Raw genomic sequence first — 21704 nt, forward strand, 5'->3', positions numbered from 1 at the left:
TCAATCAAAATAAAAACACAGCATACTGAGTCTGCTTCTGTCAAGGTTTTGCACAACAGAAACCTGCGTGCTTTAAGTAGTTTTGACACTGAATCCACATTTTGAGTTCTTTCTAACATTCCCCAAGTGACTCACACTTCTGCAGAAGAAAAGGGAAAAATACCACAAAAAAGACTTTGTTAGTGTAATTCTTCGTTGTTTCCTGTTATGGCTCTCTCTTGCAGACAGCTTGCAGTGGCTTGCTGATGCTTAACACGGGAGCAATTCTGCTGCAGTCAGTCAGCACTGTGCATTGTTTTCCCGCTGCCAAAAACATCTGGGCCTCTGCGCGAGGCGCAGCAGACTTCTGTTAGCACGTTACGTGGTACAGGCTAACCATGGACGTACCGCGATGCGGGACAGCCACATTCATGGCCCCGAGACGCTGCGAGGGCACAGCTCTCCCAGGCATGGCGGGTTATTCAAAGGCAGCTGCGATATCTTCGCACTAGCGTGTCCCACTGCGAGGCCAGATTCCCCCCTGCCCACCCAAACCACCCGAGACTAAAGGGCTCTTGAGCCACAAGGACGCTCTCTCTAACGTCCCAGATCTCCGCAGAGCCTCACGCCACTGGGCTGATGCTTGCAGGCAATCACTGAGGGAAAAGTACAAACATCGGGATGTAGCACAGCTGGAAACGGCTCAGATTCCAAAGGCAACAGGAGATTCACCATTTTAAAGTGCCTCACGGGGAGCCAAGCTCTGGTCGAGTGTGGCTGGGGAAAGGAAGGGGAAAAGCAACACCTTCCGGGCACACAAATTGACACAACACGGCGAACTCCAACTAACCGACTTTCCCCGGATAAAATTCAACGCCTACCGAGTGACTTGTCGCCAGACGGCGCTTCCCGCCCAAACCGCCCCGCCGCCATCTTGTCGCCCTGCACCGGCCCACCGCCCCCGCGAAACTCCATTTCCCGTGAAGCCCAGCGGCGCCGTCACAGCGGCGGCGCGGCGCTCCGACAAGGCGGCGGCGGCGGCGGGCAGAGCAGGTACGGGCGGGACCCCGCCGAGCCTCGGGCGGGCAGCTCCCCCGAGCCCCCTTCCCGCTCCGCGGGGGCTCCTCAGCGCGGCCCGAGCTCCCTGCAGGTCGTTTCTGAGGGGGCCCGGGCCGTGCCCCGTGCGGGGTGGCCGTGCTGAGGGGGGCCCGGGCCCGCCCGTACGGCTCCGCCTGCAGTCGGTCTGCACGGAATAGCCGCAGAACAAAGCCCGGAGAGGGAAGTGGAAGACCCCTAGCTTCTCATAGCGACAGCTGTAGGTTTGCTTTTTCAATGGCAGTCATCTTTTCTCTGACTGTAACCTCTTTTTTGAGGAATACCAGGGCAGAGTGCGGTTCTGCCTCGCCTAGCAGATGGTGAAATGAAGAGCTTCAATTAAAACATGAAATAGATCTGTGAATAACTGAATGTGTAGTAATACTAAAACTCAGATTGCTTTTAATGTGCGTTTTTACAATGTGTTTTATAGGTCAATTTCCTTAAATAGTGCCAGAGGAAAGAGGATGGAACCAGAAAATACTGCCAAGGAAACAGTCCTCATTACTGGAGGAGGTGGTTACTTTGGCTTCCGGTTAGTGCATTAAATAGTTATTACATACGAGAATAAAGGTAATAGATTGTGGCTGGTGAGGCAACAAAATCCATCTGTAAAAGAGAAAACTGTGGGCGTGAGATGCCCAGCCCAGTTCACCCCATCTTCTGATTCATCTTGGGTCTCAGTTTTGAACAAACATGTTATTCTGTTTCTGAATGTTTTAAGCAAATATGATACTGTGTTTCCAAATGTCAAGCATCTACTGACTTGTCAGGTCACCTTTGTAATGGGGATCTGGATAATCATCTTTCAGCCTACTCTCAAGAGCAAGCCTACGCTTGTATGCACATCTTTCTTTTGACAGTAGACCATGGCCTGCAAATAGTTACACACATGCTTAGCTATATAGATTAAATACTCCAGCTGCTCTCTACTCTCAAAAGTGTATTTATTTTTATGGACATTGATGTTTTAGGATTACAGTTGTTAATAAGGTACATATTTCAGTGAAATCTATTTCCTCTTACCGTAGATGGCTCTACAAGCTAAACCATGTAAAGAAAAAAAACCCTATTTTCGGCCCTGGACTATCCTCTAGAGTACCTTCAGAGTTATAATTGCTTACATAGGTGAGAGAGATTACAGTCATGACCAAAAAGTAAATTTCAAGTGGGGAAAAAAAAAAAAATCTCAAAAGATACCTATCTGAATTCTGCTTGTTTTTTTTTCTTCAACTGTCTCCCCCTTTAAATACTATAGAAATATAACAGTTATAGGAAAGGGGGAGAGGAATACCAGATTTATACTTAGTGTCAATACCTGTGTTTATATCTGTGACTTGGAGTAAAATGTATGCGTGTGGAAAAGTATTCAGTTTAGAAGCATCTCAGTCATTCCTCTTCATAAATTTCAGACACAATGGCAAACACCAACCTATTGTCCTGACAGAATTGGGATGGCACAAAAGCAATGGAAAAAAAACCAATAAGTTTTGTTGTTTGTTTTTTTTTTAAATATTTGGCTACAGGTTTACATGTGAGAGGTTTGCTATTGCTGATCTGTAGGGGACAGAAGCAGGGAAATAGCTGGTTTCTTCCAAAAGGCTGTTGAAAACACTCCAGTTATTTCTGTTCTGAATTGTCCTCTACAGCAGTTCTGCCTCTTTTTTCCCTTTTTTTTTTCCTCCAAAGTACTGATGGAGCCTAAGAAATTAGTTCAGTACCTAAAGCATCACAGTTTAATCTTCCCCATAGTAGATGGCTGAATATTTAAAAGACTCCCATCAGAAAAAAAAAAAAAAAAAAAGAAAAAAAATCAGTATTAAAATAGTTAATAGTATTCTCTTACCTCCAGGTGAAATGTTTCATGCATCACTATGCTATGTGTACTAACATACGGTTTCCATCATGTTTTAGTTTAGGTTGTGCCATATACCAAAAGGGAGTTGATGTGATTCTCTTTGATGTCATGAAGCCACTTCAAACCATGCCAGAGGGAATAAAATTCGTGCAGGGGGATGTCTGTTGCCTGTCTGAAGTGGAAGAGGCTCTTAGAGATGTAATCTGCGTTTTCCATATCGCTTCCTATGGAATGTCTGGGCGGGAGCAGCTGAACCGAAAGCTTATAGAAGATGTTAATGTGAAAGGAACAGAAAATGTCATCCAAGCCTGCAAGAGCACAGGAGTGTCAAGTCTGGTTTATACAAGTACATATAATGTAATATTTGGAGGCCAGATAATAGAAAATGGGGATGAATCTCTGCCTTATCTACCTCTTCACCTTCATCCAGATCACTACTCCCGGACCAAGTCTTTGGCTGAAATGAAGGTGCTGGAGGCAAATGGTGCTGAACTTGGAAATGGGAAAGGTGTATTAAGGACCTGTGCTCTCCGACCAGCAGGCATCTATGGGCCTGGAGAACAAAGACATCTTCCAAGAATAGTTAGTTACATTGAAAGGGGACTGTTTAAATTTGTATATGGAGATCCTCTTAGTTTAGTAGAATTTGTACATGTAGACAATCTAGTTCAGGCTCATATCCTTGCCTCTCAGGCCCTCAAAGCCAACAAAAAGCACATAGCTGCAGGCCAAGCCTATTTTATTTCAGATGGCAAGCCTGTAAATAACTTTGAATTTTTCCGACCGTTAGTGGAAGGTTTGGGTTACAAGTTCCCAACCTGTCGTCTTCCTCTCTCCCTTGTCTATTTTTTCGCATTCCTTACTGAACTAGTTCATTTTCTTGTAGGTCACGTTTATAATTTTCAGCCTCTCCTCACTCGCACAGAGGTTTACAAAACTGGTGTCACGCATTATTTCAGTATGGCGAAGGCCAGAAAAGAGCTGGGGTATGAGCCTCAGCAATATAGCCTGAATGAAGTGGTTGAGTGGTTTAGATCTCAGGGACGTGGACTAAAGCCAAGAAAGTATACCATTATGCATCGTGTTAGGGATGGAGGACTGCTTTTGCTGCTGATTGCTGTGATGGTCTCATGGTTTCCATCTGCAGTTACATTTTCACTCTGAAAGATGAAATGCTGAGTATGGAGGACAGAATTTAGTTATGTTCTCTGAGTGAGTACCCTTGGTTTTGACAGGTAATAAAAAAAATAAAAAAAACCAAGAAAATACACATTTGTGTCATTCGGGTAAATAAGAGTTTTATCCCCAAGGAACGGAACTGCTGAGTAAAAAGGTGTAATTTTTGTACATAGTTCCCCTTCAAAGTAAAATTGATCAGATCACTAACAAGATGAAGTTCAGTATTACTGCAAGCAGCATTTTATTTTCAGGTACAACAGCACACTACAGTGAACGGAACAAATGTCCTTAGACTGACCCTTCTTCTTCCCTGATGGGATTACACTCTTGATCCCTGCCCTTTATTCCTAAAAAGTTTGTGCTACGCAATCCAGAGGAGAGTAAACTTACTCTTTGATCACATTCCAAAACCAAATTCTGCTTTCCAGCTTGGACGTATATATGCCTAACCAAGATTAACTGATAAACTGCTAGACAATAAATAAATGAGCTTTTTTTTTTTTTTGATTAATACATTCTGGTATGCTTTTCTGAGTTAACTCTGTGATATCTGATGACATTTCTGGAAAATGCACAATGGTTAATCTGAGTTATAGCAAAGTGCTTGAAGCAGCACAGATTTGTAGATTTTTCTAACAGTAAAATATGCCTGTTTAAAATGAATGAGCTAGCTAAAGTGCATTCATAAATAAGACCTATGATTTTTCCGAGCATTATTGAATGGTTAAACAAATAATCCATCAAAGACATTTGGTAAGTGATTACATTCATGTTCCACTGTTTATAAAACACTGTTAGCCTTTAATAATATTTCTTTAACACCTGACAACATTTGAATAGAACTTCACCTTTGTAGTAGGATGATAAATGCTTGATACAATGAAACTCATAATTTTGTGGAGTTTTAAGAATAGAAAATAAGACCTTGTTAAGTACAGGTCACTACTGTCTCTAGCAACTCCCTCATCTCTGTCAGTTTAATGTAGGAAGAGATACTGAGAAACTTCACATCAAAATGTTAAATCACAAAGTTGTTTTTCCTTAACCCATCAGCATTACAGTTTCAGTACTCTTGATAAAAGGACAGTCCTTTAAGAAGTTCACACTTCTCTTTAAAGTTTAGTCTTTCCATTTTAATAGCTGAAACTACACTGATCTTAAATTAATTTTGTGCAAGTTACAGTTACTTCAGTTCTGTTAAACTCCACTGTGATTTAAATGGGGAAGAGGAAAAGACAGTAGTTCTACTGCATTGTTAAAGCAGTCTCAGAAAACAAAAATGCCTAGAGAAACCAAGGTAAAAGTCTACTGCCACCCGTGTTTAGAAGATGGAGATTTTTGTAGTTAATGATGACTGAAGACAACATTATTTTTTGAATGTTGAGTTCTTTTCCTGAGAAGTTTACCTTTAAAAAAAAAATAAAAGTCACTATTGATAACTACATGTTTTGTTTTGCTTGAAATCTGACTTTCCTCCTCCTTCGTTCCCCTACCAGTGTGTACACCATGAAAGAAACTAAATTTAATACTTAGCTTAAGGACAGCTCAAGAGAGAACTCTCCCCCTTCCCCCCCATAACAGCAAATAAATTGAGGGGGCCTGGGGCAGCAGTGTTTGTGTAGCAGGAGTGTTGCACTCCTTTATAAAGAGCTTATGTGCCTCCAACAGAGTGCTGATGGCAGAAGGGCCACTTTCCAGAAGTCATTAATATACATCATCATAGTCTGCACAAAGAAGAAACCTTTTTAATAAAACAGAAAAAAGACAGTTGTTACCTCATGAAAGCATTGGACCGCTGTTCTCTTTCCAACAGGCCCTGTTTTTTCAAGTGAAAACCACTTGGTTATTTTCCCCTTTAAGTTCTCTGATTTTGACACAATATTATCAGAAATAGATTAAGAAATTTTAATGACAGCACAAGCTATAGACAAAAGCAAAATGTACAAGAAATTGCACAAGCCTGTTGCACAGAACCATAGCATCGGTATTTCATGCTAAGACTTGTAAAAAGATCTTTTTAAGATATGGAACATAACTCCTGTGCCCCAGAGGAATTTCTTCTGCTATTTGTGATCTTTTTATTAGCAAAACTCAGCTACTGCCATTCATAATTATCTCAGTGGTGGGGTTGGTGGAAAAATCTATGAAAGGGTCCTAAACTCATGAAGCCTAAGCCCACGCTGTTGATACTGGCTGAGGTTAAAGCCCTAGGTAGCTTTTTAGGTACAACAGAAAAGGAAGCTCCTGAGAAGACCGAAAAAACCCACAAATACCAAAACTCCTGCAGAAGCTGGGCTCAGCATGTGAACCTTTTCAATTGTCTGGAGTCAAGGACAGAACTTGTCACTGATAACAGAGTAGGAGGCATTATTTTGTCCTAAGGGCCGATGACTTCTGCTTGAGCACAGGGTACTAAATCAGGTACTTGTTAGGAGAAATAGGCAGTGGCTTGGCAATGGCTACCTCAGACCACATCAACAGTGTGTCAGTATATTCATTAATTCCCTGTCATTCAGCTCCATCTAGTAAAAAAAGCAAACTCCTGACTACAGAAGAGGTGAAGGCTACTTTTCCTCTTTCCACAATGAAAACAGGAAATCTGTGGCTTAAGGAGATACTTCAAAATTTCTTGAAAATTACATATGTATAAAGCCAGTCACAGCTGCTCTATTTTAAGTATTTTACAATGAGAATTCTCTCTCCTTCTTCCTGTTTTTTATTTGTTATTACTGCTCTTGCATGAATAGCTAAGTATATTAAGGTAATTAATTCAAGTGGTGTGTCTGTTTCCAAATTTTAATCTATTACCTGTTTTCCTGAAAGTGAATTACCAGAAATGCATCTAAAAACTGAAAAAGCAGAACTGAAAATACAGCACTAGCTTCAATTTTTCCTAGTCCTCAAAATGATTTCACAACTGATAGGTGCCTCACTATAAAGAATGATGCTGATGTTTTAAATGAATAGTTTACAAATCTTTGGTCAGCTGCTAACCTCGCATACATAGCACGTCAAGGTAAAATTTTGCCAGACATACCCGAACAACTTATACTTCTAATACATATATATTAATTTTAGAAGATTAAATATCAATCATTCTTAAAGTAGACCAGTCTCCTAGGTGACCCAACCAAAATTTTCTTTCATTACTATTTATTACTAATTTGCACATATTTTCAACAATATAGTGGCATATTTAATAATTAGTGATGTGATCTTCACAGAAAAGTGTCCTGAACACTAATAATTTACACATATTGTAAAATATCTGGGGATTAAATTGCAATTCAGGAGTACACAAGTGTTAAGAGAACTACTGCTGTATTTTAGTCAAGCTCACCATGCCCTATTTTCATGGAGTAACACCTAAGAACATAGACTGGCAATGAATGAAACTGCACTTTAAATTCTTTTAAAACTAGTAGCTGGGCATGTTTATAAATACTGTTATGGATCAGAAGATAAATTTGGCTCCCAACTGATTCTGAAGGTTAATTTTCATTATATGTAACTTCTATTTCTAATGATATAAATGGAATTTCACGCTGGAACAATATCAACTGGTTGGACTGCACTTGGAAATGCTGACACAAGACTATAGCAGAATTCAACAACCGTGCTTCAGCTTCCATGCCGCATTCAGATTTTTACAACTAGCTTGGAGAATTCAAAGATAATCTTTGGTACATAGCTAATGCCATCTCATCATCTAGAAGGTTAGTTTGAGAACTGCAAAACTAAAAAATACATTTGCAACAGGGAAACTTATAGATGCATTGGGGTGGAAAAAAGTGAGAACATAGGTAACAAAACACCTGAATGAAGCAATTTTTTGGACTTCAGAACTCGTGCATACCAATATTCACAAATTAAAAGGTGATAAAGACCACGTGGCTCATCTAATGACCTCCTAGAAGACCTAGGCCGCAGATACGTCATATTGATTCCTGCTCAATATATATATAATTTTTATCAAAAGACTGAGAAAAGTTTTGTTCCCAAGACACCCAACAATGAAAAAAATCACAACATAAAAGACAGCGCGCACTCACTCAGCAGCACTACTGCCCGTGCAATTAAAGCAACCTTACGGGCAGAAATAAAGCTGATACAATTTTATGGTGAACATCAAGATTACTGTGCTTCCAAATTAATACAAACTCATCTTTGCCTTGTTCAGACCTTATTGTTTGAGTGGATCCAAATCTGATGCTCACTAGGGCTGAAGTTTATATCTACCTATCACTGAAAAAGGTCGGTTAGGAGTTGCAAGTTAAACATGATCTTTGACCTTTTCCTTCTGCCCTGCTTGTTTGCAGCCAGATGAAGTGCAACAATAACCATGTCTATGGAAACAATCAATAAGTCAGTTCATCTTAAAAAACACAGAAATGCCCTTCCTCCAACCTCTAGCAGAACACACCACAACACACCAGCAGACCACTTTTCAATAAGAACTCACTCATACTGCCTCAAATGACTGGCAAAATTCATGAAATTCAATAAGCAATGCTTAAACAAAGAAGCATCTGGCATCATTCCCATCGCTGCTGAGATATCACAAATTATTTATTAAAAATAAGTTATTTTAAGGATTTAAAACAGTTTCTATAAGAATATAACAATTTAACAGATATTGTTAACTTCAAAAAAAATTTATAAATGTTTTTCCTCCTAGATTACAAAATTAGCACACACATACAAACCTACTTTCATACTAAGACAGTTGCAACTGTGAAAAAGTTGCTACAGAGTCTGCCCTGACCAAGAACTGAGAGGTGAGGTTTTGGAGTTAAAACACAGAATGCAAGAAACAAAAGAGGAGTTAGTACATAGCCTTGCCCATCACTTGCAAGTCAACAAAACAGTCAATGCAGTATTTTCCTTCTGAATACAGTGTAACATTATACTCTGGGGAAAAGTCTTACTGTAAAATGAAATGCATTTTCATAAATACTGAGGGAGTGCCTCATAACTTTTGACATCACATATGTGTGGAGAATGTGCACAGGACTTTTGCAAGGACTATAAAATGTGCCAATTCCTAAATATTTGCACAGCAGCAGCACAAGGAACTCCTGTGTTCATCACACAATGGCTGTCCCATGTCAGGAATATACATACCAACGAAAGAAGCCAGGACAAATGGACAATTTGGTTATGTCTGCTCTGGAACTGAGCTTAAAAAAAAAAAAAAAAAAAAAAAAATCCCCACAAAATGAAACAAAAAGCCCACCACAGCAACAGCCTCAAACTTTAGGGTTTGATCTCCCTAAGCCCTAGCATCTTGTAGCCTCCTATTTTTTGTGATCAGTCCGAACCTAGCTGCTACTCAGCTGTCTATAAATCCTGTCCCTCCTGTAGCAACAACTTCGGGACCTTCCAGACAAGACTTTGGGCCACCTTGTCTCATCAACACTGACAATACAGTGTTCTCACAACATTAAATGGAATCATGGAGGCTGGTGAATGAAATATATAGCACAGGGACTGATCGTATGACAAATGAAGCATGTCCTGGAACATGCTACAAAATCCATGCACACCAAAGGTCCCCCGCCTCTAGGAACAGCAACTGGATCATCCCATTACACCTGGATACTGCAGATAAGCCCAGCTTTATACAGCAGTCTAGGTTACAGCTCCACCTCCCAAATCCACAGTTGCCGTGGTTTTTTCTTTGTTTGAGGTGGGTTTGCACCCATCTAATCCTTGAACAGGTCAATCACAACTGGGTACTGAAGAGATTTCAGGCAGGAGGAAGAAAAGCAGAGAATTGCCTTTAACTTTGCTCTCTTCTCTTTTTCAGTTGGGTGATTAGTAATTAATTTCTTTATAATAAAAAAATTTACAGAAGCCACCCCATTGTGGGACACACTATCATAGCACTTTTATCTTCGAGACAAGACTGTCTTTACAGAATAACTAAAACCTCAAGGGGGTTCCTCAAACCATCATCTGTGAATGCACAATGGCATCAATTAAGTGCCTCTTGAAACAACAGAAGTCATAGCATGGGGAGCAAGAGAAACTGAAAATTGCTGAGGCAGCTTCATCAGGCCATGAATCCCAAATCCATGCAAGTTTTCTGTGATCAGAAATAAAGCACTATGTATGCAGCATTTTATGCCTCAGGCAGTCACTTAGACAGAAAAACTTAACACCTCTGCACACATTTGAAAGTTAAAGTCAAGCTTACAGATGGCAAAACTCCACCCATGTAGAGATAAAGGAACTAGGAATTTCATAGTAATAACATAGTGCTAGCACAAAGAACCAACACATACACAAATTATGACAACTGGTGTTAAATATGCCATCGAAGGACTTTGATTCTGCTCTGGCAGGAAAACACACTTGCTAATCTAACAAGTTTTCTCATCTGTAGCTCCATGTTCTTCATTTGATTAAAGCCATTAGAACGATGTACCTCTATATTTGTGCATACTATCATTCTTGGATTACATATGTTTTGGGAAAACGGCCTACATTTACAGAACACTATCATTTGACGCTATCATCTAAGTAGGACTGCAAGATTAAAAAATGGACAGTTCATTAAAAAATTCATTTCTAAGCACATTAGCAGCTGAAAGGATTTGAAAAATAATACTATACCAAAGTAAATGCTTTTCAGAATTTGAAATATGCTTCCTTTCCGCAAACAAACAGATATTTCCTACTGCATATCTTAAAACTGCTCCTTCCAGTGCCTTGAGGTTGTGAACACAGGTTCACAGGGGCTATGAATACAGGTTCACACATCGTTCCTTTCTTAAACCTTTACAAAGAGTTCAACAGGAAAAACACAACTACAGTCGCAGAGGATATTTGGTTTCAACAAAATTAACATATTATCTAGTTGTCAAAAATGTAACAGAAAACTTTTAACAAGAGACAATACAGTATGAGCTATCAGCTGCCCAAAATATTTTATACAGTATCAGAAGTACAATCTGCTGCCTTGGGCACTGTAACATACATGATGTGACAGTGCTGGTGTAGGAGTGCTTTTACAGCATTTAATAAATTAAAAACTCACTACCAGTTAATCTTAAGGAGCCAGGTTGTTAAAGTGGTGTGATTCCATGCATGCAAATTGTTGTGAATGTCTTATCTATAGCCTGCATACATAAATATAGTAGATGATTTATACTTGTACTTCAGGTATTGATAATGAGAAGTGAGGTCTATCCAACTACATGCCCTCAAATTTTAAAAATCCTGGATACACAGAAGGTCTGGCCTGCACAGAGGGTATGCTTTGTACAGAATATAAATTAAACCAGTTTTTCTTATAACAAGAAATTAAGGAAACCCATCTTTCCTCCTCCTCCTCTTCTTCCAGTCATTCAGTCTGATGAGACCGTCATTGAGTAGGATGGCCAAGATAAATTAATATCTCTTCCTGAATTGCACCATAAAGCACGCATCAAAGAATGATTGCTTTAAGAGTAGAATTTGCTGTTACTGACTTTCTTCTCCTTTAATCTTAAGGGAAAAGAAAAAGAAAAAGTCAAGTCTACTAAGAATTTCTCAGAGGAAAACAGTCTACCAAGTTCAATTTACTTAGATATGAACAGCCAGTAATGTATCAGCAACAAGCATTGCAATTTTTTTCTTCAATAAATGGGATTAAACCAGCGATTCATGCAGCTGTTCAGCACACATAAAAAAGGGTAAAAGTATTTAAAGAAAAGTCTTCCTCCCATCCCATCTTGAGGTCTACTCAAGACTTCCTCCTGGTACATGAAGCCTCTGTGTCTATCTCCCTCACACCCAGCCCAAAGGTGGCAGCAAAGGAGAAGGATCCTTCCCCTAAGCTTTGGATAACATACTGACACTTAACCAACAATTCTATGCTGTTACAACTCAATACTGCTTTTGTCTTTTTGTGGTTTGTGTATCTGGAAGCGTCTTCTGTTCCCACATATCTAATATGCTAACGACATTTCCAGGGACATAACTTTGATAGTGTAGAAGGAGTGAGGCGGTTTATTTATTTGGCTGTATATACTTCCAGGCTTTCCTCCTGGAAAGCAGAAGAAGAGAGGAATATAAACTCACAGAATTACATGTTTCACTGAGATCACTGAAACTGAGATTTCACTGAGCAGACATTTCACAGCATCTGCTGGCCTCTAGCGGCTTGCAGCCCAACCTTGTTTCACTGCAGCCCTTCCTTGCTTCAGATATGCTCATTCTACGCTCGCCACTCTTTAAATGCTCGTCTTGATAAATCTGAGATTTCCTTACCATAAATCCTGTCTAGGTAAAGCTGCTTGGGAAAGGAGAATGATTACCAACCCACCTGCGGTTGCATGTCTCTTGATATATCTGTAGTTTGTGCTCATTCACATTGAATTCTTTTAATATAGCATCTCTGTTAGGATTCCTTAAATTCATATGCGTGTCATAAAGAAACAGCTGGTTATTAAGCTCCTCCTGGCGCTTCCGAAGTTGCCGACATGAGGAATAAAGCTCTTCTTCACTTTCCTTCAAAAGAATATTGGAAATCAACATAATTTGTAAGACACATACCCAAAATGACACAGAATCAACATAGTTTAGGGGATTGTTTTCCTAAACACATTCCATTAGCTTTACAGAATATTTTATACAATTATTTTTATAAGATGTTTCTGGAATGTTTACAGAAACAAACAAACTAACTAAGAAAGCACTTTAAAACCCCTTCAGACCCACAGTATGACCAGCCATAGCCCCTAATGGGGGCATCAGGGGACATTCCAGCATAAGTCATGAAATGTGTATATCTAAAACACTTCTACTGGAGTATTTTTCCCTAATAAAGCATGTCAGTCTGTCGAAGAAAGGAAAGCAAATGGTGTATCATGATGGGTTATCAGATTATAACAGTTTTTAAAATACTTTTTTAGAAGTTCAATTTTTGACTCTTCCATCATATTTGTGTATTACGCGACATACTACCAATCTTGGTGCTTTTCTGTTGAAATCTAGACTCAAGTTTGAAATACTACCTAGTAAATAGGACCCTAATAGCAGCAAGTACTCAGATGATCAAGAAAGAAGGACAGATCCTGTGTTTCTATGTAGCTATGGCAATTCAATACTTGCAGAGGAACTGACTATTTGAAGAATAATTTGCAGCAGTCTGAGTTTCTGTTGTTGTATGCGGCCCACAGTAGAAAGTCACAGCATATTCCACAAGCATAAAATAATCACCATGCCTCCCTTCATGACTTCAAATTATTTTAATACTTCAAAACTTTGGATGCAAAAGCTGTCTCGTTTATAGAGTTACTAGTGCGGAATAGTACTGGCAGGACTGAAGTCTTAATTTTCACATCAGCAGCAAAACAAGATACTCATCCTACAAGAAATGACATGCAATCAATAAATGTAATAAATCCAAACATTTTCAGAGGCGGCATACTAATAAGAATGCCTATTTCTGCACTCAGTCCGGATCTAGGAAAATTGATAGGTTAGCAACATACTCAAGGGGTTTCAGCACAACAAGATCCTTTCCTAAACCTTCTTTTTCCTCCTAGGAAACACATTCCTACCCAGGTATGGGTTGAAGCAACTGAAACAGTCTCAGTACTATGCTACTGATGAAGATTTTTAAAGTAATTTTTTAATTTTTTTTTTTTTTTTTTTTAAGGGGAAGGAAACTTTCTATTCCCAAATCGCAAAGGGAAAAGCAGATTGCCAATTAGCAATTTGCAGGTGTAATCATCAAGATGCCATGTACTACTATTTGTTCTTGTAAATAAACGTATCCACAAAGCTAGACTTTCAAGCCCCGTTTAAGAATGTCCACTTCAATCTTTATGTTAAAAAACATATATACCATTGAGGCTGATTGTAGTCAGAAAATGCTGAAGAGATACACACATTTTCTCAAGTAAATATATCAATTTTCAAGCAAATAAGAGGTACTTCTAAATGTAACAACCACCTCAGAATAGTACAATTTCTACACTATCAAGAAAACCAGTTAACTTCAACAGAAACTGCATAAGGCCTCACATAATAATTCACAAATGTGCATGCTTACGTCTACAATATTCTTGCCTCTCTATTCCTGAGAAATTCCACAGCCATCTGTAATTCCCCTTTATAATTTTGTATTTCATCTCCAAGAGTATGCAGATGGGCTCTGTATATAAACAGGCCTGTTACTAAATTATATCATTTTATAGAGGGTCATCGTTTAAAGAAAAAAAGGGCAGAAGAACAGATGGAGACAGCCTTGATCTTTTCTGATGCTTCTTGAATGATCTGGCAAAAGTTCTAGAAGTTGATTAACTATGGCAAGTCTTGGTTTGTTGCAGACTGCCAAACAAAAGGGAAAATTTTTGAAAGTTCTCCTGCCACCACATTACCACCCAGAAACATCAGACATTGTAAAAATACAGAGCTATGCTGCATCTTCATTTGGCTTAACAAGCAGAAGGGGCTCCAAAAGTGTGAAATGTGCTACTGTCAAAGGACTCGGTGCTGACAGATTGGGAGACATACTGCTGCTATGAACAACACTTAAAGAACTACTCCTGCCCCAGGCAAATAATGAACTGAATTTCTGAGGAGAAACCACAGCAGGAGGAATTTGCAATATATCTACAAGTGATGTCCATGCTCAACGTATTAGGCAGCGGTGAGCTGCTGTCAGTTTTCTCAAGGGCAGCAAGCCAAAAAAATAGCAGTTTATCAGGCCTCCTCTATCAGACTTGTGCCCATGAAATACAAGCATTTTAAACATTATCTTCAAAGGACATAGGTCTCTCTTGTTTACACACACACAGAGACACACACACACACACGCTTGGTCTCAGCTTCTAGCCCTCTCCTGCTCTCGTGACTCTGCTAGCCAACAGAAGGAACCTACCACGGCTGCCAAACACGGTCATTACACACCGTCATTTTACATCATGTGTTATAGGGTGGCTTTCTAAAAACCTTGACAAAGGATGTTTGGAAAACGGTCGCCACTCCTTTGTGAAGAAGAGCATGACAGAATTCAGTAATTTCCATTTCAGTGTATGCAACTCCAGGTGCAAATCCCTCCAGAGGCGTAATGATTTACAGTTAGCAGAAGTTGGTGTTTTAATCAGTAAAAATAATGTATGCTGGTGTGAACTGCAGTGTAAGCCTGAATGGTTGTAAAAGACTACAAATAAGAAGTTGGACCCTTTTTTTTTTTCCTGAATCTGAAGGGTATTGGAAAGCACCCTGAAATACCCACTTTCCAGAAGCATCTTTAAACTTTCATCACATGGCCTCTACACCAGTGTATTTAAATTACATGAAATATTATTGCGATAGAGTCTGAGAATAATCCTGCTTCAAATCAATGTATACAGCAGCACCTTTGGAACACCAACAAATGCTGTTCACAGATCAGCCACTTTAATGCCTGGCTTCATGAGCAAGGACTCATCATTATTTTTTCCCCTGTATGTTTAAAAATACTAGTACTTCAATCAGGTGTTTTAGAGGCTTAAAAGAAACAGATCAGCACTTCTATAGGAACCAGAATATGTCTTCCACATGATGGGTTGTTTATTTTAATGAAATACTGGGAGAAATTACTATCTTCTCTTCCTAAAGTGATTTCTTTTTTTGTAGGACCTTTAAAAAAAGATTATTCTATGAAGTCAAAGCTGAATTTAGCTAGCTTTGTGGCATCAGTTAGTTAACAGGGGAAGACAACAACCATGCTGTTACACCAAAAACTAGTGGAGGTAATGAGGCTTTGTTAGTGCATTATTTCTTTTAACAACTATGTAATCTGTCCACCCAGAGGGAGAGTAACTCAATTTGGTCTTCCCCAGAACCTGCAGAAGAAATGCCTGAAAATAGCACATCAGATGCAGAACAGAAAACTAAATCCTCATTTCCTGGTTTCCACAAAGAACTGATAACATATACTAAGTGCACAAAAAACCCCCAGTGGTTCTCACCAGAACTTGTTGCATTTCACAGTGAACTAGAAGTGAAGCCAGCTCTATATCTTCACTATAGCCGTTCTTGAGAGGAACTGATCTAAAACCTGGGGTGGGGAGAACATATACAAAGGACAATTAGAGTCAAGGCAAAGGGTTATCTGCTGTCACAAAAATGGTGCCTACAGTCCTGAGGGCTAACAGATTCTTCATTGCTCAAATGTTCTGCTGCTGAGAGCAGACTTTGCTGTGACAATTACAGGGAAGCAAAAGGCAAGAATGGTAAAATTGAGAAACACATGATTTCACATGCTCTTGAAAACTAAAGGCAGAAGCAGAGGAAAGCAGAAAACTTACTCTACACACATCCACATCTAAGGTAATTAGCAAAACAAATGCACTGATATCAAACCAGAAGAAGAATCTTCCCAGATTTTACTCAGAGCACATAACCCTGTTGCTGAGATGGAGTATGTGGTAAAGAGAGTGCAAACTATTCTACATAATGCTTTCCTATCTCAATTAAAAATTTCCAAGAGGGTGAGAGGATTATTGTAAATACCTATATGCTACACACCCAGTATCATAATAAACAATGGATTAAAGAAACTCCTATCAAGAGAGCACTTGTCCTTTGGCACACTGTAGCTGCTACTGAGAGCAAATACAACAATGCTGAACAGCATCTTTCTGACTTAGCCCCTTACTATACCCACTGGTCTTACCTGATTTGATTCCTTTGATGGGAAAAGTGGCGTGTGCTAAGAAATTGGGATCACTGAACATATCCTCCTCATAAACAACAAAGCGCAGAAACGCTAGATTTGGATCATAAATTTCAAACTTCACTTGCTCCGGACAGGGTGCCCAAACTGGATTAAGGCCATTGTCATCTGTAATGAAAAGGAAACATTTGCAGTATGAAGCAATAATTTCACCTCATTCACATATGGGTATGTATCCCAGGACATTTTCTGGGGATACAAAGGCCCAAAAATCTATTTACCATCTGTCTCCTGTTGTAACCTTCTTTCAGAAGGTTTGTATTTGTTTATTTGGGGGAGGAGATAGGAGGAGACTTGGCAGGGATGGAAATCCATAAAGAAAAGCCATTTGTATTTAAACATATAAAACCTCCTTGGATGTGTATTTGTAAAAAAAAAAAAAAAAAGAGCTAATTCATTGCTCATATTCATGAGCCTCATGCTCTGTATCAGAGTAAAAGCATGAAAAGCACTCAGAAGACTAATGTACAAAGGCCCAATTCTTATAGTCATTTATAGAGCACTGAATAATTTGGTATGTGTGACACAGTCAGGAGGTTTGCTCTCTAAAGTCTTGGCACTTCCCACAAAAAGTTAAAATCATTATCCTCTTCTCTGAAGTGCTGAAAAGCCACAATGCACATTCTGGTCCCAGTTCTGTATTTATTTTCCACTGGTATCAGTAGTTTGGATAATTAAAACCAAAGCCTCTTGTCTGCTAGAGGAACACTGCTGCATCCAAAAATATTAAACGGTGAAATATTAAGTGGCTGAGATACTGTCCCATTTCAGTGCACTTAAATGAAGCTTGTGTACACACAAATGCACATGCACACAAACACAAACACACATCCCTTATCCAGAACTCACCAGGACTGAGCTTTGATCAAACTTCCATTGCATTGCAAGTTATACTACTTTACAGCCCTATATACCCAAGCTGTCTCCAAGGGGATGCCAGTCGTAGAACCCAAGTTTAAATAAACACAGTCTGGATCTCACAGTAGTAACTCCCCATTTGGGCCAGACTTTTGGGAACTGACTAGCACTGTTGGAGGCACTTTCAAGACAGCAATTTTTTAAAATATGCAAATGCACAAACTTATACATATGCAAAAACATAACAGAATTGTGACTTTTTTTTTTTTTTTTTTTTACAAACTGCAACAGTACTTTTTTTTCTAAATTTGAATACATTGAAATTTCTCAAATTAGCTGGCCCTGAGGCAAGCAAGAGAATAATATTGCATGACTCATCAGTTCAGAGCAACAGTTAACTTATTCCTCACTGTATAGGTTGCTGGCCAATTACAGAAGACATGAACTCATGGTTATCCTCTACTCTATTTAAGCACACTGGAAGTATAACCATGTCCCTACAACACAGAAAACCACAGATACTCACTCACAACTGTTGTCTTGAATTTGTTGTTATCATATTCAGCCCCACAAATTTCTACCTCTACAAAGGGACAAGCGATGCTTCTACCAGGTTTAGGGAGATGACGAGCACCTAAAACCTGCAAAAGCAACTGTGAATTATAACCACCTCCAAATGAAACTTGGCACCATTATTTCTGTACAGAAGGTAGCCTACAGAAGTAGAGGGAGGGGGAAAAAAATCCAGAAGAACGTGCAAAAATACACACTCCCTCTCTTGAATATGTTTGCATGTATTAAATATAGTATCTGTCCCCCCAATAATAATATCTTGCATTGTTTGAGTAACCCAATGATTTTAATTGTAAGATACTGCAGCTGACATTCATTTCACACAGTATGCAGTTCCAGACCAGGCCTGTAACGTAAGTTTTGTTATCTTTCCTCAGTCTTTATTACATATCTATTTTAAGACATTCCTGCTTTACATTCACAGCCCCTGTTTACCTCTTCTCTAAACTGTAGTGAAAAGCAGTTAATGTGTTTCTTCTTTCTCAGAAAACGTACTTTTAAAGGACATTTCTTACTGTATAGCAACTGAGAACAGAAAGAAGTTGAATTCCTGCTTGGCACCAGAAGACAACATGGCATAATTTTCAAATGATAAACCCATCTCTCCATGAAAAATGAGAATGACATTCTGATTAAGTCACAGGGTATTAAATATGAGGGGGCGGGGGGGGGAACAGCTTATTATTTTTTCTGCTTAGTTTCTGTATTTCATTACAAATATCTTTCTTCCCCACTGGAAATCTGTGAACTAGTTACCCTGTTGCATAACCAATCTCCGATAGGACCCTTCTATTGAGAAGTCATTAGACTGGTAATGCAAGTTAGTTCATTTGGAATTTTTATTAGCAATTACATAAAATTATCCCAGGATTGTGTTTTCAGTCCTATAGCATGTGCTTCATTAGCATGATAAAGATATATATTTCTTTTCAGGAGCCAGTGGAATTAGTTTTATTCTCAAACACATTGACATTTAAAAACAGTATTTTGACAATCTGTCAGATCTTGCTCTGAAACATAATAGCTTTATTTTTAGTTTTATAGATATTTATGACTTGTAAAAAGGATAATTTACAAAAGAGATTTACCCTCACTGTCATAATCATCTGCAATTTCCTCTTCGAGTCATTTGGCATTGGGTCATATTCTTCATTTCGCATGCTTTCTGGCTGCAGAACATAGCCCGTGCGTCCATTAAGTGAAAACAAGGCATGGTTCAATTGCATGTATTTATCTAGGGAGAGAGTTAAACAGTCATAACAGAAGATCCCCATTTGAATAAAGCTAAGAAAGTACCAGACTAATGGCTCCTCTCTGCAATTCTTTCTGGTCACCACTTTATCAGAAGAGCTGGAAAGGTAAGTTGGAAGACTTGGTTCCTCTCAGTAACTGAACCTGACAGGCCATTTCTCACCAATTTTAATCCCGATAAAACCATCTCCATTCACAATTAGTTTCCTATCAACGTGTCATAAGCTAGCTGGCCCTTACCAGAAAGTGGAGTACAGCCTTCCCTGTGGCTGAACAACTGTTCATCCACCTGAAACTTAGTGTAAATATCTCTGCTTGCTTATCACAAAGAGATCAAGGCGAAATAAACCTTTTAGAGTTTGGGGCTAGTTAGGCTCAGAGACAGGGCTTTTGGAGACTGACTTTTGGGGACCAGCTCTGTCAGGCAATCCACACATTCAAAACCAAACTTTAGTTCTTGCACATATCTTCTTGCAGGGAAGTACAAATATATAGGACAGCCACAGTGACTAGAATGGCAGAGGAGCCAGAAAGGGACTCGTTTATGGCGAAATGGAAGGTGGAATAGATTCTTTTTCAAAGAGATTATTACCTGGAGTTTGGAAGTTAAGAGCCACCATCTGGGAGCCACAAAGCCAGAGGCGAAATGGGTCGTAGTTGGATGAGTCGACCCTCTGTCCTTTAGGATAAACACGTGTCAGTCCCTTCAAGTTGTATTTCAACAACTCAACTGGCTTTTGCTTAACAATGCTCTCTGCCTTGGTTTCCACAAAAGAACGGATTTCTTTGAAATCAGGATTTTCTACAAAGCGCAGGGAGGAAAAAGAGCAGTTACTAAACGAAGAAAGAAGTTGACGTTTATACTGCATTTCTACTAACACTTTGTTTTACTCTGTTTTGCTTCGTCCTTTAATGCAATAATTGGCACAGTTTTCATGCAGACATGGCAAATTGGTTGAGCATCAAGGCTGAAAGTTAAAATTGCCTGCTTGCCACATGCTTTGCAGCGGGGCAGATAAGAGTCTACAGTCATGTTCTCATCTCATCATTGCTAATAATGTACTTCTGACCACTACAACACATATTTAAATGAGACATCTTTTCCTGGGTTTAAATGGGGAGAAGAAAGGCTGAGCCAGGGTCAGCCAATGCCTCAAACAATGACTATAATTATAATGTCTTAACCACACTGACAGCTTATTAAAAACGTTTGCAAAGAAACTTAAAGAAAAAGGGCACATTTCCTGGCTTGTCCAGCAGCAACGACAAAAACTGGAATAAGTAGTACATACTTCAGTGTCAGATTCCACACCTGCACTTATACAGACCCCAGTTCTCATTTATATTATGAAACCATATACCATTCCAATAGCTTACATAAATGGCAAACAGGTTCTTACAGTAAAATTATATAATGCACAACAAATACATTTTGAAGGTTTTTACAAACAAACCACAAGTGTTTAGCCAGAGTTTTTCCATCTCAAAAAAAGTCACTTGACACGTAACTAGTGAGCTTCCCCATGAAAGACACCTACAAGAGGGTGTCTCTGGTTAACTAGTTAGAAATTTGTGACGGTTGAATAGCAGCAAGTTCCCTAGTGTACAATTTTGAAGTGCCACTGAAAACTGCATGGGTGAGACAGAAATTTGTTTTCCAGTAGAGATAGATTTTATCTTCAGTTCTAAAATTTCAACTAACATCTGTAAAGACAGTAGAAAGGGTAAAATTCAGATGTAATATTAAAGGAAATACCTAAATTGTCCTTGGTTTTGCTTGTTGGCTTGCAGTAGATTACCAGATCAGATAATTCAATAGCAATCAATTGATTCTTTTCCCAGTATTTTCTCCTGTTCTCCTGTAAAACATAACAAAGTTTTAGATTACAGATACACTGAGTACCATGGTACAGTAACTCCAGGGTATACTCTAATGAAAAAAAAGTTGATGCATTCTTTGTTGCCCAGATTCCTATCGGATACTTTAGACACTTGCACAGATGTAATGTACTTTAAGACCCAATTCAGAGAACAGGCTAACCAAGTGGTTTTGGGTTTTAGTTGGGGCTGCATTTTTGGGGAGGTGGTGTGTTCTGTTAGGGTTTTTTGGTTGGTTTTTTTTTTAAGCAATTGTTTCAGTGCTCCCCTGATCAGTCCTACTCAGAATCCTGGCAAAATATTTTTTTGTTTGTT

General features: G+C 39.1%; 2 protein-coding genes across 5 annotated transcripts in view; one reads left to right on the forward strand and one right to left on the reverse strand.

The window, feature by feature from the left end:
• Positions 1–646: 646 nt before the first annotated feature.
• Positions 647–5553, forward strand: SDR42E1 (short chain dehydrogenase/reductase family 42E, member 1). Of its 3 annotated transcripts, none has more exons than XM_030025589.2 (3): positions 647–1032; positions 1508–1609; positions 2989–5553. In XM_030025589.2, exons 2-3 carry the CDS (start codon positions 1542–1544, stop codon positions 4094–4096), a joined length of 1176 nt encoding a protein of 391 aa, XP_029881449.1. In that variant the 5' UTR covers positions 647–1032; positions 1508–1541; the 3' UTR covers positions 4097–5553. The 3 variants fall into 3 exon arrangements, with proteins under 3 accessions (XP_029881449.1, XP_029881451.1, XP_029881448.1); XM_030025591.1 differs by lacking the exon at positions 647–1032 and adding an exon at positions 1144–1294; XM_030025588.2 differs by lacking the exon at positions 647–1032 and having other exon boundaries at positions 1144–1609.
• Positions 5554–8662: 3109 nt separating this feature from the next.
• The window catches only part of PLCG2 (phospholipase C gamma 2), a 67456-nt gene continuing 54414 nt past the window's right edge, over positions 8663–21704 (reverse strand). For both annotated transcript variants that reach the window (XM_030025587.2, XM_041125885.1), the window contains 8 exons: positions 21268–21370; positions 20104–20313; positions 19349–19494; positions 18214–18328; positions 16770–16937; positions 16063–16151; positions 12423–12607; positions 8663–11602 (listed from right to left, as the gene is read on the reverse strand). In XM_030025587.2, the coding sequence (XP_029881447.1) occupies positions 11560–11602; positions 12423–12607; positions 16063–16151; positions 16770–16937; positions 18214–18328; positions 19349–19494; positions 20104–20313; positions 21268–21370 (1059 nt within the window). In that variant the 3' untranslated portion in view covers positions 8663–11559. The remainder of the gene's footprint in view (positions 11603–12422; positions 12608–16062; positions 16152–16769; positions 16938–18213; positions 18329–19348; positions 19495–20103; positions 20314–21267; positions 21371–21704) is intronic.

Source organism: Aquila chrysaetos, chromosome 9 (genome assembly GCF_900496995.4).
Source record: "Aquila chrysaetos chrysaetos chromosome 9, bAquChr1.4, whole genome shotgun sequence".
NCBI classification, from domain to species: domain Eukaryota; kingdom Metazoa; phylum Chordata; class Aves; order Accipitriformes; family Accipitridae; genus Aquila; species Aquila chrysaetos.

Bases quoted from the DNA above. Each gene is read 5' to 3' on its own strand.
- SDR42E1 (XM_030025588.2), top strand. From the start codon at position 1,446: ATGTGTAGTAATACTAAAACTCAGATTGCTTTTAATGTGCGTTTTTAC. The intron at 1,610-2,988 runs GTTAGTGCATTA...ATCATGTTTTAG, and splicing joins GGTGGTTACTTTGGCTTCCG to TTTAGGTTGTGCCATATACC.